Source organism: Salvia splendens, chromosome 1 (genome assembly GCF_004379255.2).
Source record: "Salvia splendens isolate huo1 chromosome 1, SspV2, whole genome shotgun sequence".
Taxonomy (NCBI): Eukaryota; Viridiplantae; Streptophyta; class Magnoliopsida; order Lamiales; family Lamiaceae; genus Salvia; species Salvia splendens.
Window position 1 is genome coordinate 3,630,010 of NC_056032.1, and position 15,782 is coordinate 3,645,791.

Below are 15,782 nucleotides of genomic sequence, written 5' to 3' on the forward strand. Positions count from 1 at the left end.
TTGGACTTGGGTTCACACTCGTGCTACTGTATCTTTTGAAATGGAAGAATGTCAGGAAAAAATACTCACCCCCAGCTGCATTTAGAGTTACCTAATTACCTAACTTAGTCATAAGTTTATGATGGTTTGAATTAAGCTATCTTGTTGGAATTTGCATTTAATTAATCCTTGTTTCTCACAGCTTAATATAGTACAAATTCTCAGTACTGTGTCAATGGCTGTGTCTATTCACAGTGTCACCATATGAGAATAGTTTTTTTCCGTGTAAGCGAAGAGTTCAAAGCTTCGACTGCGATTTTTTCTAATATATATGCATTGCTGTGTGTATTCACAATATACTGCACTGTGAGGATGCTTTGCTCAGCATCAGCTTAGATTGTGATTGAAGAACTAAGCATATAGCATTTGGAATGAAGAATATTTCTCCTGAAATGCTTCAAGGAAATGATAAACCACAATAATTATCTAATGTCTACTTGCTCTATCACATCCCCAACTTGGCAATCATGCTATGATACAATCATTTAGTTGTTGATGCTTCCAAATTTATTGAAAACATTCGGAGCTTCTTCTGCAGAAACTGTCCCTCTTGTTGTAGAAGGAAACTAGTTTCTGTGACATCAAACTTGATCATCTGCTGCCTCACATTCAACTGCCTTAGTTTTCGGCTTGCATGCTTGAAGCATGATGTTGCAGTCGCTTACAGCTTCTCCAACTGTCAGGTAGATCCATTCTTGCCCAATTGTATCAATTATCTTTGATTTGTGTAACTTCTTAATCACTTCTCCTCCGGGATTAGCTAACACAAGCTGGATACGAGCACAATTAGCTGATCATTTTTGCATGTGAGCATTAGCTATATAAGTGCAAGTTTCTATGAGAATCGCTTACCTTAATGCTTCTAGTGTTAGCAATTTTCTTTACTTCTTCGAGCATGCTGATTCCACTTGTATCGATACTTCCTACAGCTGTTACATGTTCATGTTCATTAGTAAATCTTTGTAACTTAAGTTCAGGATGCCTGTTTTGGGATGAGTACTCACCACTCATATCTAGTATTACGTATTGCAGGTCATGCTTCTGTGAACACTTTAGCTTTTCCTCCTCTTCATCCATCCATCTTGAGATCCTGAACAACACAGACAAACAGTCAAGTCAGATGAGAACAGATGGTTTTAGACTTAAGGTGATGTCAATGAACACAATCTTTCTACAGGTACCTTTCTCTTAAGTAATTTGCATTGGCAAAGTAGATTGGGGCACTGATATTGAGTACTAGAATCCCTGGAATGTAAATTGCTTTTGGGTATTGTTCAATGCTTCTGTACGCCATGGAATTAGGAATATTACCCATGAGAGAAGTCCTTGGCCTTGCTACAAACAATAGTACACGAAGTAGGGATATTGCCACCTATCACAAATGCATGCATCCCTTAGGTATCAACTATTACAATTGATTAAGGGTAGCTGAATTTAGCTCGCACATACCGCGATAACTAGTCCAGTTTCCACGCTGCCAAAGACAACTCCTACATATGCGCTTATGCAGATGATAAAATCGAACTTGTCGATTCCCCACAAGTGGATGGCAGCTTGATAGTCTATAAGGGTGATCATTGCCGACATAATGATGGCAGATAGCACAACAATAGGTGTGTAGTAGAACAAAGGTGTTAGAAATAGTAAGGTTATCATCACTGCGGTCGCCATGACAATGTTGGAGACCGCCGTCTTGCATCCTGCATTAAAATTCACCGCTGTCCTAGAGAACGGACCTAGCAGGAAGGAATGGCACAAGTTAGATTCTAGCTAACGTCGGAGAATCCATCCCTTAGATTTTTTACTTTGTGGAGAAGGTTAGGTACCAGTTGTTAAGTAGCAAGATGTGCAGGAACCTGCGATGTTCATCATTCCAATCGCGATCATCTCTTTGTTTCCGTCTATGTGGTAGCTTTTGAATGCTGCAAAACTTCTTCCTACTGCTATTCCTTCCTGTACGAATGATTACAATCAACGTATGTGGAAGTAGTATAGCAGGCATTAGTAGTAAACGGAGACATGTATAGTCGCTACTTACAGCAAGGGCGATGACACCAACGACAATTCCTGTCTTAATCGCGATCATGAGATGTGTGGAGCCGAACGTGGACATCAGCTCAGACACTGATTGCGGGTTCAGCCCCTGCTTCAGATGTCCGATCTGCCACCACCATCAAACTAGCTAGTTAGGCTTATGTGATGAGCTTGTAGTTGTATGTGAAAGATAAATTGCTTTTACTTACTATTTCCACACCATGTTTCTCAGCGTGTGTGAAATAAACCAAAACACTCCCCAATATAACAGACGTGAGAGGAGCCAAAGCATTTATCCAGAAAAATGCAGCTTTTTTCTTGCTCTGTTATTGTCCAGAATCAGTAAAGAAGAGTCATATATATTTAAAGTGCAAAGTGGGAATACTTACAAAGTATCTAGTGATGAATAGGAAGAAAAGGAAACAGCAGCCTAGCACTCCACTCTCCCATCTCCACTGCACCAACATATTCTCTTTAGTTAATATTAATAGGAAGAAGAGGAAGATTAATAGTAGTATCTGATTCTAATCCTCACCATATGTATCTGAGAAAACACAGATCTCATGACTGAGACAAGATCAGCTTCATGAGTGAAGTGTACTAATCCAAGAATGCCCTTCAGTTGCTGCAAACACACAACTGTGGCTGCCCCACCCATGAATCCCACAATGGTGGCATGTGATAGAAAATCCACAATAAGTCCCAGCCTACAGGAACTCACAAAGTCAATCACTGTCACTAAATTCAGTGGTCACCCAAAAAAAAACAAAAAACACTGACCTTAACAAGCCTAATGAGGCTTGGAAAACTCCAGCAAAGAAAGTTGCAGCAAAAACCAGCTGCACATAGAGCTTAGGGTTTTCATGAGGATTAACCTCCTTCCCCACCATTGATGTGATCAGTAGCGACGGCACTGCCACGGTCCCAACAGCCAAATCCCTCGAGCTCCCCAGCATTGCGTATATCAATGGTGGAACAAAGCTCGAATCTGCATACCATAAAGACAGACTCGCATAAGCCTTTTAAGGGGACGATGGGTAGGATTCAAACAGAGACGAACTTACATAAGCCTATAACCGGGGGCAAGCTGGCCAAACCGGCGTAGCTGATGCCCTGAGGGACTGCAAGGCTAGCAATGGTGATCCCAGCGATGAAGTCGGCTTTGAAGAAGTGGAAGGTGTAGGTGGGGGCCCACTCGAGGATGGGGACGAAGTACTGGAACCCGAGCACGAGCTTCCTGGAGAGAGGCTGGTTGTTGAACTGCTTGAAGGGATCATCGGGGAAGAGTGTTTCTTTGAGAGATGATTTGAGGGTTTGGAGAAAGGGCTTGGTTGGAGGTAACTGTACCTCCACACGCTGCAGCTCAACTTCGCACTCTGCGTTTCCCATTGTTTGTTTTGGATGAGTTAGTAGTGTGAAAGAATTTGCAGAGAGAGATGGTGGTTTTATAGGAGTTGAGAGATTGGAAGTATGTTTGAGTGTGTGGATACCGGGGGAGGTGGATGTGCATATATATATATGCATGTATATTGGATGCAGCGACAAAAGTTTGGTTTACTTTTTCTTTATTTTTTTTCTTTTCATTTCCTTTACTATTTGTGTCTAATATACGGTTATTATCAAATTTAATTAAGTGCTAATATGTGGAATTGATACTTTTGGAAAGTTGAAACTAAACCTAACAATTGCACATACTTAAACGAGTAATAAATGCTTGTTGTGTATCTCGTCTAATTTACCTTGCATCCATTGTAATTTTGTCCATGTCAATTTAACTTTACAAGGTTTATCTATATACTACTCACTTTGTCTCATAATATATGTCACACTTTCCCTTTTCTTTTTTGAAAAAGTTCTCTGACATTAATATAAATATACTATTTTTTTCTGAGTTTAACATACAAATAACATTTCCTAAAATCCCATATCATTTCCTAAGGCCTAAAATCCCATATCATTTCCTAAGGCATAAGTGTGCCTATCTAATATGAGATGGAGGGTGTATATATTAAGGGCGTGTTTGCTAGTGTTGATAAGTCCAAGATAGCAAAATTATTAGGCTTTAATGGAGTAGTTTGGTAGCCAAATTTAGTGATATGTGTGGTCTCAAAACCCAAAACCCTAAACTGATTCTTTTTCATGATATGGAATCGTGTTAGATTGGTGTGATAGCTGTCGTTATTGACATTGGATTTGGTTAAGGTTTCTCTTGGAATTTGGTTCACCTGTAGATATGATGGCGATTTTTTAAGACTTCGTTTATATTCGATTTTTGTTATGTCGTTATGATTTAATTCTTTAATACGAGCCTAATTTTGACTCATTTTTTTTATTTTTTTTTCTTTCTACAACTCTTCATTGTTTTGGTAGATTTTTTTTTTTTGATAGATTTTTTTTATCGGTGTTCTCATCAATTTAAATATGTTAATAAAACAAGTAAATTGACTGACATCATAATTAAATTGGTTTCTCTTTACTAAGCTTAAAATGCAACTAAAAAGCATGTATAAAAAAATATGTAAAAAAAAAGTTAGGGACTATTGATCATACTTTAATAACAGAATTTGAGTACATTAAGTTAGTGAAATGTGAGGTAAATTTATCAAAAATAGTAAAACTGAAATGAAATATTTAACAGAAAATAAAAAAAAAGCGAAATATGAAATGGCAAACAGAGAGAATATATGTCACAATTAGGTAAAGTAAAGTATAGTAACACGAAAAGTTCTTTTACACATTATTTTGAATATTATGTATATTCCAAACATCAAAATTGATTTTCCGCTTACGTATCTTTATCTACCAATACATTACCTGGGCCTAACAAAGTGAGAAAATAAAATATGGAAATAAATAATCTGAAACAAATGTATCTTTAGTGTGTAATATACATGAGTGGATTATTTAAGCAAGATGACATCACCTTAATTAAATAATTAAAATAATATAAAAATTAAGCATGATAAATTTGGAGATTTCCCAAGAGTTGTTCGACTGAGCCATCGTTAAGATCTGGGTTACCATCTGAAATGTGTTTTGAAATCAAATTAATATCACTAATAACGGTTGTAATTATATTAAGATTAAAAAAAACAAGATAGTTAAGATCGCATTTGACCACTCTGATATTTATGTAAAATACAAGTAGTCAACCATGAATAAACAAGTCAGCGCACATCACAGGTAGATTTGGTGCTATTATTTACGTAAATACCAAAATTTTAAGTAACATCAGAGCCTCTATATATCAAGCAAGTGTGCAAGTAAAATATAATAATCAATAATGCATTAATCGACTTTATATCATGTTCACATTGAATCATTCTGCCTAATACTAATATCAAGACTTTGATCATGATCATTTAGTGTTATCTAGTTTTTAAATGATGATTTCGAATTTCCAATAATATTAAATAAATTAGTAAATATATGTAGATTAAAGTTAAGTTGCATCTATATGGAGTCCGTATCATTTAAGTGTAATTAATTTCTTTTTTCAAAATTGTAAATTTACTTTTTTGAATGGGCAATTATTGCAAATTTTCTCATTTTAATAATGGATTGGGATATTGGGAAACCGCAATATTATTTTTTTAAATGTCAATAATAACAATACTTTGATAATTTCCCTTTTGACTCGCGAATTGGTTTCAAAGGATTAAATTCAGCTGAACTGGCTTGAATATTTTTATGTGAATAATTATACACATTGAGTAGTTTAATCATCATTTTTTTATATATAAAAATATTTACACCTTACACTCGCTAGACACTTGCCATATGACACCTAAAAATTATTAAATAATAATAATAATAATAATAATATAATTATGGTTAAAAAAGGTGGCAGTGGCTGGTGAGTAGGGCAAAGTGGGGAATTTGGGGAAAAGGCATGGTTTAATGTTGCATTATTGATTTTAGAGAAGGAACCATTACTATTTGAGTCTAAACACATATTTAAAATAAATAATTAAATATAAACTTTAAACAAGATATGGTGACATCGTCTTTTTACCCATAAAAAGAGCACCAGACTTTTTGGCCACGCACTTTTGTATTTTTCCGGAATTTGCATTGATTCCATCTAGCATTGTGAGAGCCTACCAATATATTCTCACAAATGTATAATTGATATGCATGAATCTTGTTGCTTATAATTAATTCATACACACTAATGACGCAGCTTAATTTAGTTTATAAGACATTTTTCGTCCAATTAACATAGTGGAAACTATAATCATTAAATGCACATAAATGTGTATAAATTATATCTTAATATAATAATTCATACACATATCATTTTAAGTTTAATTAGTAGCCAAATTACACCACTTGCAATGTTCTAGAGACTACCGTGACAATGGTGTTGGTTAAAGGGTTTGATATTTGTATGAAAAATATACTACTAAAAAAATGGAACTTTATACATATGTTTAAATGTGATGCTAATATATGGTTGGTAAAATTAGTTACTATGAGTCTAGGACTTGGAATATCTTTTATGCAACTAATAAGATGTTATTGATATAGTTGATCACTTCAATAAGATAAATCACGACGAGGCAACATATATATAGGGAAGATCGGACCATACTACAAATCTTAAAACTATAATTATTCTCTTTACAGTGAATAAATTAAAAATATGAAATATTAGTAATATTGAAATTTTCGTCATTTCACGTTCTATCTATATCAATTTTAAGACTATATATATTAACCAAACAACAACATAAAAAATTAAAAACCTTGTAGTTATTCTATCTCAAGTACGCTATCTTGCTATATCCATTTCATAAGTCCATTTTTAAACTAAAATTGAAATTTTGTTATAGTTGAGAATATATTTAACTTTATAGTCATTCTTTTGTATGTATACAAATCTTAGTATATATATGGTGTTTATCGTATCTTGGATTCTTGGTAGCATAGGAGAGTTATGATACGAGGACCTGAAATAAAAAACCACTACTTTAAAATGAGATGAAGCATTAAATTTATTCCAATGTTCAAAGCCTAGCTAGTCGAGAATAATTTCTCTAGCTAGTGACTCCTGATTTATTGGAAAATTGCATATCACAACTTCGTTTAAAGTTTTCTATCTTCCACTAAATGCGAATAAAAAAATCAAATTAAAAACGGTGGCAGGTAAATTATTATAGCACTTCCTATATTAATTATCTAGATTTATTTATTTATTATCGCCCCCTTTTTCCACTCAATACCACCTAATTAAGGCCAAAGAAATTTTGATATAAAAAACTGATATAACATCATATATTGGCAGATTACAATATTTGCTATTGTGACAGAAATCTAACCCATATTTTTGTAACCATAAAATAAATTAGTGAGATAGAATTTTAATTTTAGATTTTTCATGCAGAATGGAACTCAATTAAGTAGATAAAGTGTCTAATTTTACTTTATTACAGCAATTACTATGCCCATCACTGTGGTAAGTAATAATTTCATGGAAAAATATACTCCTTATAATAGCTAGGCCATTTATATGTGGGAGAACTATTTAAATTTGAAATTAATTGAATGTGGAAGTGAGACTTAGGGCCCCTACTTTACTGTTCTAGTTTGGACTTTTGAGATTCCATATATGAATAATGATGCTGAAGAATCTTACCCTATTATTCATAATGACAAAAGTCTAAGACAAGTATATTCACACTATTATTTGATGTGTTGCTACATAAACATGCATAGCGCAATTATTTGGAGTTTTGACATTAAATTATTTGGGGTAATGTCTCTTTTGCTACCAAAAAAGAATCATTTATAATATAACAAATTTATTAAGTAAATATGATATGATACCACTTCAAATTTATAGTTATTGTTAATTTATATAATATTAACAAATTAATTAAGTAAATATGATATAACATATGAGTATGGAATTATGTAAATATGATACCATTTGCAAATTCAATAGATGAACAAAAAGATAGTATAAGAAATTTAGAAATAAAACGACCGATGATTTGCAACCTCCGTATCAAAGTTTCGGCCATATATATTTATTAAAAAATTTAGTGAAATGAAAGAATTTTATGTTTTAGACTTTGAAGATCGTGTCATTTTAAGGTTGTAAGTATAATAAACTATGTACTTACGTAACTTTGAATGTTTTATATAGATTGAACAAGTGTCGCGTCAATTTTAAGGTTGTAAGTCTAATAAACTATGTACTTACGTAACTTTGAATGTTTTATATAGATTAAATAAAATCAAAAGAATAAAAGCATAGCAAATTTTAAGTAAGAGCATCTCTAATGGCGGACGACGGGCGACCGGGACGTCCGCCATTGTAGCGTCGAAGGTCGGATACGGACGTCCCGTGAGGACGTCGGGTGTCCTCGGACATGCGGGCGACGGGCGGGCGGACGTCCGCCATTGTGGAGTGGGTCGGACGTCCGGTAATTAAATTTTTTTTAAAAACTCTATATATACGGCTTGTTGAACTTCATTTCATTCGCACCACTTGTGTTAACAAGTTTCTCTCTTCTTTTACTACAAATTTCATTTCTACTTAATGGAGAACGATAGGAACTCCCCTGCCACGAACGAGTCGTAGACTCCGGCGTTTCCCATCGACCTGGAGGGAAACGTTAGCGGAAATGTGACAACAGTTCCGACAATGTCGGGGATGGGTGGAATGGGTGAGATGATGTCCCCTTATATGTACAATTGGATGGGTGGGATGAGTGGTATGATGCCCAGGGCTGCGGGGATGGGGGCATGACCCCAAATATGATGATGCCGGGGATGGGGATGGGGGGCATGACCCCAAATATGTTGATGTCGGGGCCAGGGATGGGGATGGGGGGCATGACCCCAAATATGATGATGTCGGGGCCGGGGATGGGGATGGGGGGGCATTATGATGATGTCGGGGCCGGGGATGGGGATGGGGGGCATGACCCCAAATATGATGGGGATGGGTGGGATGATGCCGGGGATGATGGCGGGGATGATGCCGGCAGGAGGGGGTGGCAGGGGCCCACAAGCGGACGATGTCTATCGGCCAGTTATCGATATGATGTCTACTGATACCCCATCTACTTTTGTTCCGGAGACTCAGTTCACCAGCTTGGAAACTTTCTCTTTAGAGGAGTTGGGGCTATCTCCAGTCAGGGAGACTCCAGGCAAGGGGAAGGGACGTGGCAAGGGCAAGGGGAAAGCCCCGGGCTCTTCCTCGCGAACGGTGGCAGAGGAGGAGGATGAGGATGAGACGGGAAAGAGGACAGTATGGAGCCCGTGGGAAAATGTCGCGCTTGCGAAGGCTTGGGTTTCAGTAGTCGAGGATCCCTATGTCGGTGCCAACCAACATATTGACAGACTGTGGTATCGCATCGCTGAAGCCTACCACACACACAAACCGGCTGGGGCGAAGCGTCGCGTTCCCGAACAGTGCCGGAAACAGTGGGAGCGGTTGAGGCCTAAGCTTAGTCGATTTGCGGGCCTCTACCAAAACAATCTCCGCCAGGCAAGCAGCGGTATGTCCGAGGAGGATGTCCGGAACCGTGCCTTTGCTCAGTACCCCGACAGAGCCTTGAAGTTCAAACAATTCGATCAGTGGGAGGCCTTTCTCGTGGTGAAGGATTCCCCAAAGTTTTGTGGGGGAGTCGAATCGGGCTGGGCGAAGCAGACGAAGATCAACGCTTCTGGTGAATACAGCAGCAGTGCTGGTTCGCACGAGCTCCCAGAAGCCGACGAAGTGTCCCCGCTACCTCAATCAGACTCTCGCCGCCGTCGTCGCCCGGTTGGGCAAAAGGCTGCGCAGCGGAGGGCTAGGGGAAGCAGCAGCGGGTCGTTCGAGGTCCAATCGGAGGCCCCTGCTCCCCCATAAGATATCGACCGACTCGCCCGCGCGCAGTTAACGACTAGTTTGGTCCGGACCATGCATAGGTGGCATAGCACGACCGATCCGGTGTACAAGAGGATGTTGAAGGATGTCATCGATGGATGTCGGCGCGATTTGGGGATGCCACCCATTGGAGATGATGGCGCCGAGATTAGCGGCGGGGACGACGGGGCCGGCACGGGCCACGGGGGCGGCACGGGCGACGAGGACAGCGCGGAGTGAGCAGGGGATATTGGACTATGTATTTTTCTTTTTTTGAATGACTATATATTTTGTTTTTTTTCTAACTATGTTTTTTTTATGTTTTATGACTATGTATTTTTGCCCGTATTTTGCTTTCCCGTATTCCGTGTCAAAATTATAATTCTGTTTTTACGTAATTACATTATTGTGATTTTTTTATTGCTGGAAGTCCTAGTGGGAAGGGCGATGGGAAGAGCGGATTGTGCAGGGGATGTCCTAGTGACGTGGCAGTGGGATGGGAAGTCCTAGTGACGTGGCAGGAGGTGTTTTTGGGATGTCCTAGTGGATGTCCGAGTGGGACATCCGCCCATTGGAGATGCTCTAAGATGCTCGAATGGTTTTGGTCTTTTGGATATAGTCGAACAATATGTTAAACTAAAATATAATTTTAAAAACTCCATAAAATTTTGCAGCGAGAATATTATTCTAAATTAATCGAATACTGAAATATAATGATTTTACGATCCAAAAGTAATTGATACATAGAAAATATATTCAGTGAAAGAAATTAAAATATTGGTGGTGGCCGACAACGAAGCTCGACCCTCACCCATTTTCTAAGTAAAAACTACATTTAATCCATATATTTTAAACGAAAGAAATTCAAATTCTACCCTTTTCTTTAATTATTTGAGAATCTCTAGTTCTTTTAAGCCTACGGTTATAAATACAATTTAATTTAGATATTTTCACCAAAAGGATTTATTTATATTTCTTTTAGTCGAGGTTTCAGTTAGTACCTCATACCATATTCCTCATAATGAACAATATCATTAAACTATGAGAAATGTGATGTTCAAGAATTTATTCCGTATAATGATGAATAGTATCATTAAACTCTAAGAAATTATCATATAAAACATTGTTTATTCCTACATTTGAGGGAAAATAAATGTGGAAAGTAATTAATGAATATGTACTAGTATCCATAAATCATACTACTACTTAATATCTATTTTTTTTTATAAAAAATCCTATCTGCATTTTGTTAAATGTTGTTTTCTTGCACTTTATGACCTAAACTTAGGCAAAATTATAAATTTGATTTCGTTAAGTTTATGTCATAAAGTCACTAGGAAACCAATTGATTTTCCCAAAATATAATAAAGGATGATATCTTTCAATCAAACCTCATAAAAGTAAATAAATAAACATTATATCTACATGGATTTTGTTATACCAACTTCTGTAGCTCATAATGGGCCCAAATCGGTTGTGCTTAGAGGTCTAAATTAAAAAATAATTCAATCCAAGCCCGGCCTGTTATACGAGACGGGCCTACTTGATCGCTAAATATGGGCTTCAATTTTGTATCAGCCTTCAGCCACATTCAATTTCGACATATACCTTTATTACTCATTATTTAAAAAAAATTATATGAAATGTTAATTTCAGATATGCTGTGTTGTGTAGTTAAATAAATATATTGTGGGGCGATGATTTATCTGGTGCGTCAGAAAAGGCCATACTCATAGCAACACTCAAATACAGACCCCAAACACTAATTGCATCAATACAGACAAACAGACATAATTAAGATTGTAAATTGTAATTGTAATGAAAACAAACCAACCATGTGCACATGCAGATTGTAGTCCCAAACAAAATGCCTTAAAAATCATCATAAATTAAATAATTGAGACTCGAATAATACATGTAAATTTCAACCAGCAATATCCACAATGCCACATGCAAAATCGGTTTCAATGTATAAGCGAGTAGGTATCAGCCTATCAAGTCAAGCCAGTACACTGAATAAATATAAATTAATTAAATGCTACCTAATAGTCTCTCCATCCATAAATAATGACATTTTGGACTACACGAAAATTAATGCATAAATGATAAAGCAAGAGGGATAATGAGAATTGTAGTAAAAATAGTGTTAATGGATAGTACATCCACATTATTATTACAGAGTAGTGTCTAATGGTGAATACTAATGGTATAAGTTGTAAATAAATTGAACAAATAAAAATGAGATATTTTATGCGAGGAAATACTTATTTTGGGGGTGGGGGGAGAGTACTAACTATTTACAAATTAAATGGTTGAGGGCATGATTGAATATTACACTATCAAGAATGGGTAATATGTCAACTCGGTAAAAAGGAACACGCATTAGTTAGATTACGTCGTGTGATTATCGGGATAATATCTTTACCATCAATTTATTCAATCAAACTGTTCATATACTAATTCATAGTTAACATTTTTCAACAAAAATATAAATTTATATGCTCCAAACATAATTATAAAACCTATCAATATTTACCTAGTCATTTAAAGTAAACAGACCATTTTATGGAATAGTATTAAAATGGATTCTCATTTAATCACAGTGTGATACGATCCTATATCTTATTATATCTTTTGATTCACCAAATCCTTCCATATATTTGTTATCTTGGTCAATAAGTTAGGGTATAGTATTTGAGTATTATAAATAGGGATAAATGGTTATTATTTGCATTCATTCAGTAAATCAATAAAATCATTGTTGGTCCAATAACGTGTTGAGAAATTCTCTTTTACTAAGATCTCGCGCTGCCCGACGGAGAGGAATTCCCGCGCACAGCCGGTTCTTTGCTACCGCCGATCCTTCGCTAGGACGCCGGAGAACGGGATACGACGTAGGGTCGTATCAATTGGTGCTTTCATCCTGTGTGCTCATGAAACGATTTAACAACAACGGAAAGGCGGTCGGGGGTTCTTCACGCCCAGATTCGTTCCCGAATGGTGCATCGCGCCGTCAACAGCCTGTTGATCGTCGCAATTTTGGGAACTCGCATCAATCACAGTTGGAAGATGGGGAGTTCGAAGTTCGTCAACCGGAGGAGTTACATCTTGATGACTCGGTGAGTGGTAAGTTGGATCGTTTATTGGATCGCCTCGACAAGTTTGAGGTGTGGAGGGCCGACACAGATCGCCGCTTCCAATCTCTGGAACCGGTAATCTCTCGCGATGCAGAACCGCCGTCGGTTTTCGAGGATGGAGATGATTGGGGGGATAAGGGTTTTAGACGTACACGTTATGGTGACAGGGGAAATAATTTTCGAAACCCTAGTGGGGGATTTCGGGACAGCCAACAGGCAGGGCGGGGAAGCCGCGGAGGCAGGGGCCGTCCGGGGTCTTGCTGGGACCCACCATGGACTCGTACCTGTTGGGACCCACCTGCCTATCGAGAGACACCAAGGCAACACCCCTTCAACGAGGATCACGGGGGAAGACACTCGACGACATGGGACAGCCCTTGGGGGCGAGGCGATTCAGGAAGACAAAGTCCGCTGTTGTCGACAGCAACTACTGTGGCTTCACAGCCCCTGTTAGGGTTCAACGGGCGGTCGTCTAGGGCTACGCATCAGCCGCTAAGTTCTGAGGCGTTGTGGTGGGATCGTTACGGATCCGGCGGCGAGGGAGTTCGGGGGAGACGCCCGACAGCATGGGACAACCCGCCGCAAAGGGTCGACGACCATACCGGGAGACTGGCGCCAACGTGGGAGACGGCAAGGGGCAGACATGAGGACGATCGCTATTCGGACCCGCCGCGGAGGATCGACGCGTCGGAACGGCGTGCGGCCATCGCACAACCACCGGCGCCGGCGGTAGCGTCAATACCGCGATTAGGGTTTGGCGACGATTCTTCAATTCATGGGCCACAACAGGCAACCCAACCTGGTGCATCTTCAGGGGCCAGATACACGGTCAAGGGCGACGGGGATCGCGGCAAGCAGCCATCAGCTTCCGTCGCCATCGAGGCCCCTTCATCCTCGACCACTGACCTATTGCTTCAAGCCAAAGACCTCTCTGTTGTCATCGCCGAGTCCAAGCAGCCTATCCTCAAAGAGGTTAATCTTACCGTCCGCCATGGAGAGGTTCATGCTGTGATGGGGAAGAACGACTCAGGGAAAAGTACATTTGCAAAGGCCCTTGCTGGTCATCCAGATTATGAGGTTACAGGAGGAAGTGTAATGTACAAAGGGTTTGATCTGCGTGAGATGGAATCTGAGGAAAGAGCTACTGTTGGATTATTTATGAGCTTTCAATCATCAGTTGAAATTCCAGGTGTAAGCAATATTGACTTCTTAAATATGGCTTACAATGCTAGGAGGAGGGAACTTGGATTACCAGAGCTTGGTCCAATTGAGTTTTATGGCTACGTGGCACCTAAGCTTGAGCTCATCAATATGAAGACCGATTTTTTAAACAGATATGTGAATGAAGGTTTCAGCGGTGGAGAAAAAAGGCGCAATGACACGTCATGTTTGAGCACTCTTGGAAGCATGGACAAGCTTTTCGTTTTGGGATGGAATTTTGCCGCCCACATTGGGTGTCCTTTGTTGTTTAATGATGGAGGAGATGAAGTGAGACGTTTAGTTGTTCGGTGTGTGTTTGATCCAGGAGGAGATGTCTCGCCAAAGTCGGCTTTCAACTCTCTTCGTTGCTTCGTGGTTTCCACCTTGAGGACAAGGTGGATTTTAACCGTGGGGGAGTTGATACGATCCTATATCTTATTATATCTTTTGATTCACCAAATCCTTCCATATATTTGTTATCTTGGTCAATAAGTTAGGGTATAGTATTTGAGTATTATAAATAGGGATAAATGGTTATTATTTGCATTCATTCAATAAATCAATAAAATCATTGTTGGTCCAATAACGTGTTGAGAAATTCTCTTTTACTAAGATCTCGCGCTGCCCGACGGAGAGGAATTCCCGCGCACAGCCGGTTCTTTGCTACCGCCGATCCTTCGCTAGGACGCCGGAGAACGGGATACGACGTAGGGTCGTATCACAGTGTTGTATAAATAAATTACTATGTTCACTGCACGAGTGGAGAATGTTTCTTCTAAGTATATGGAAATTGAAAACTATATAATAATTACTGATTACGTGAGCATACCATTTCTAGAAAAATAGGTACTATATATCATTGGGATATTTGGGATTGGAGAACTAGCTTTTGCAAATTTGACATTGTTTTCTCAAAAATTAATTGCTATCATACGAGCTCTTTTCATCAATAGAAGAACAATACGTCCAAACATCTTATTCTCATTGTGATGATGGCAAATTATGCAATAATGTACATACTAATAAGTAATATCCGAAACTTGATTTTTATTCCACGGTTAATTAGCTCTAACTAAATTCATTAATGAGGAAAGAAACTGAGTAAGCTCTATGGTAGAGACGTAGAACCGGGGAAAAGCAATTATATATCAAGTAAAATGTGCGTGATCAAATACTAACTAAGTTACAGTAATATCTAATAACTTATATCAATTTTGTATGTTAAAAATATCAACACAAATACATAAATTTATCAATCTTCTTGTGTTGATAAACTTATATTTTTGTGTTGATATTTAAATTTACATGTTGTATTGATATAATTATGCCCTTCTGTTGATGATTTTAATCTACAGAATTGAAAGTTATTAGTTATTACTGTAAATCAGTTAGCACACTAACGCAACCCCCAAGTAAAATTTGATATAGATGTGTTGTGAGGGGAGTGTTATATTGGTAACTCAATACTTAATTGCTAACTACAATTAAATAATAGTCATTAGATATTCAAA

At 38.1% G+C, this 15,782-nt stretch overlaps 2 protein-coding genes across 2 annotated transcripts; one reads left to right on the forward strand and one right to left on the reverse strand.

Moving 5' to 3' along the window:
• Positions 1 to 399: 399 nt before the first annotated feature.
• LOC121808834 (sulfate transporter 3.1-like) lies at positions 400 to 3,582 on the reverse strand. Its single transcript, XM_042209411.1, has 12 exons — positions 3,138 to 3,582; positions 2,854 to 3,061; positions 2,609 to 2,780; positions 2,463 to 2,528; positions 2,283 to 2,396; positions 2,078 to 2,200; positions 1,866 to 1,992; positions 1,489 to 1,775; positions 1,221 to 1,411; positions 1,044 to 1,129; positions 892 to 968; positions 400 to 809 (listed from the first exon to the last, which is right to left on the reverse strand). Exons 1-12 carry the CDS (start codon positions 3,460 to 3,462, stop codon positions 621 to 623), a joined length of 1,965 nt encoding a protein of 654 aa, XP_042065345.1. The 5' UTR covers positions 3,463 to 3,582; the 3' UTR covers positions 400 to 620.
• A 9,285-nt stretch (positions 3,583 to 12,867) lies between these two features.
• On the forward strand, positions 12,868 to 14,733 carry LOC121757696 (the record flags this gene model as incomplete). Its single annotated transcript, XM_042153202.1, has 1 exon — positions 12,868 to 14,733. A coding segment is annotated over exon 1 (1,866 nt), but the record flags the coding sequence as incomplete, so codon positions are not given.
• Between the last annotated feature and the right edge of the window lie 1,049 nt (positions 14,734 to 15,782).

Bases quoted from the DNA above. Each gene is read 5' to 3' on its own strand.
- LOC121808834 (XM_042209411.1), bottom strand. From the start codon at position 3,462: ATGGGAAACGCAGAGTGCGAAGTTGAGCTGCAGCGTGTGGAGGTACAG. The intron at 1,776-1,865 runs GTACCTAACCTT...CCTTCCTGCTAG, and splicing joins ATCTTGCTACTTAACAACTG to GTCCGTTCTCTAGGACAGCG. The intron at 969-1,043 runs GTGAGTACTCAT...AACATGTAACAG, and splicing joins CGTAATACTAGATATGAGTG to CTGTAGGAAGTATCGATACA.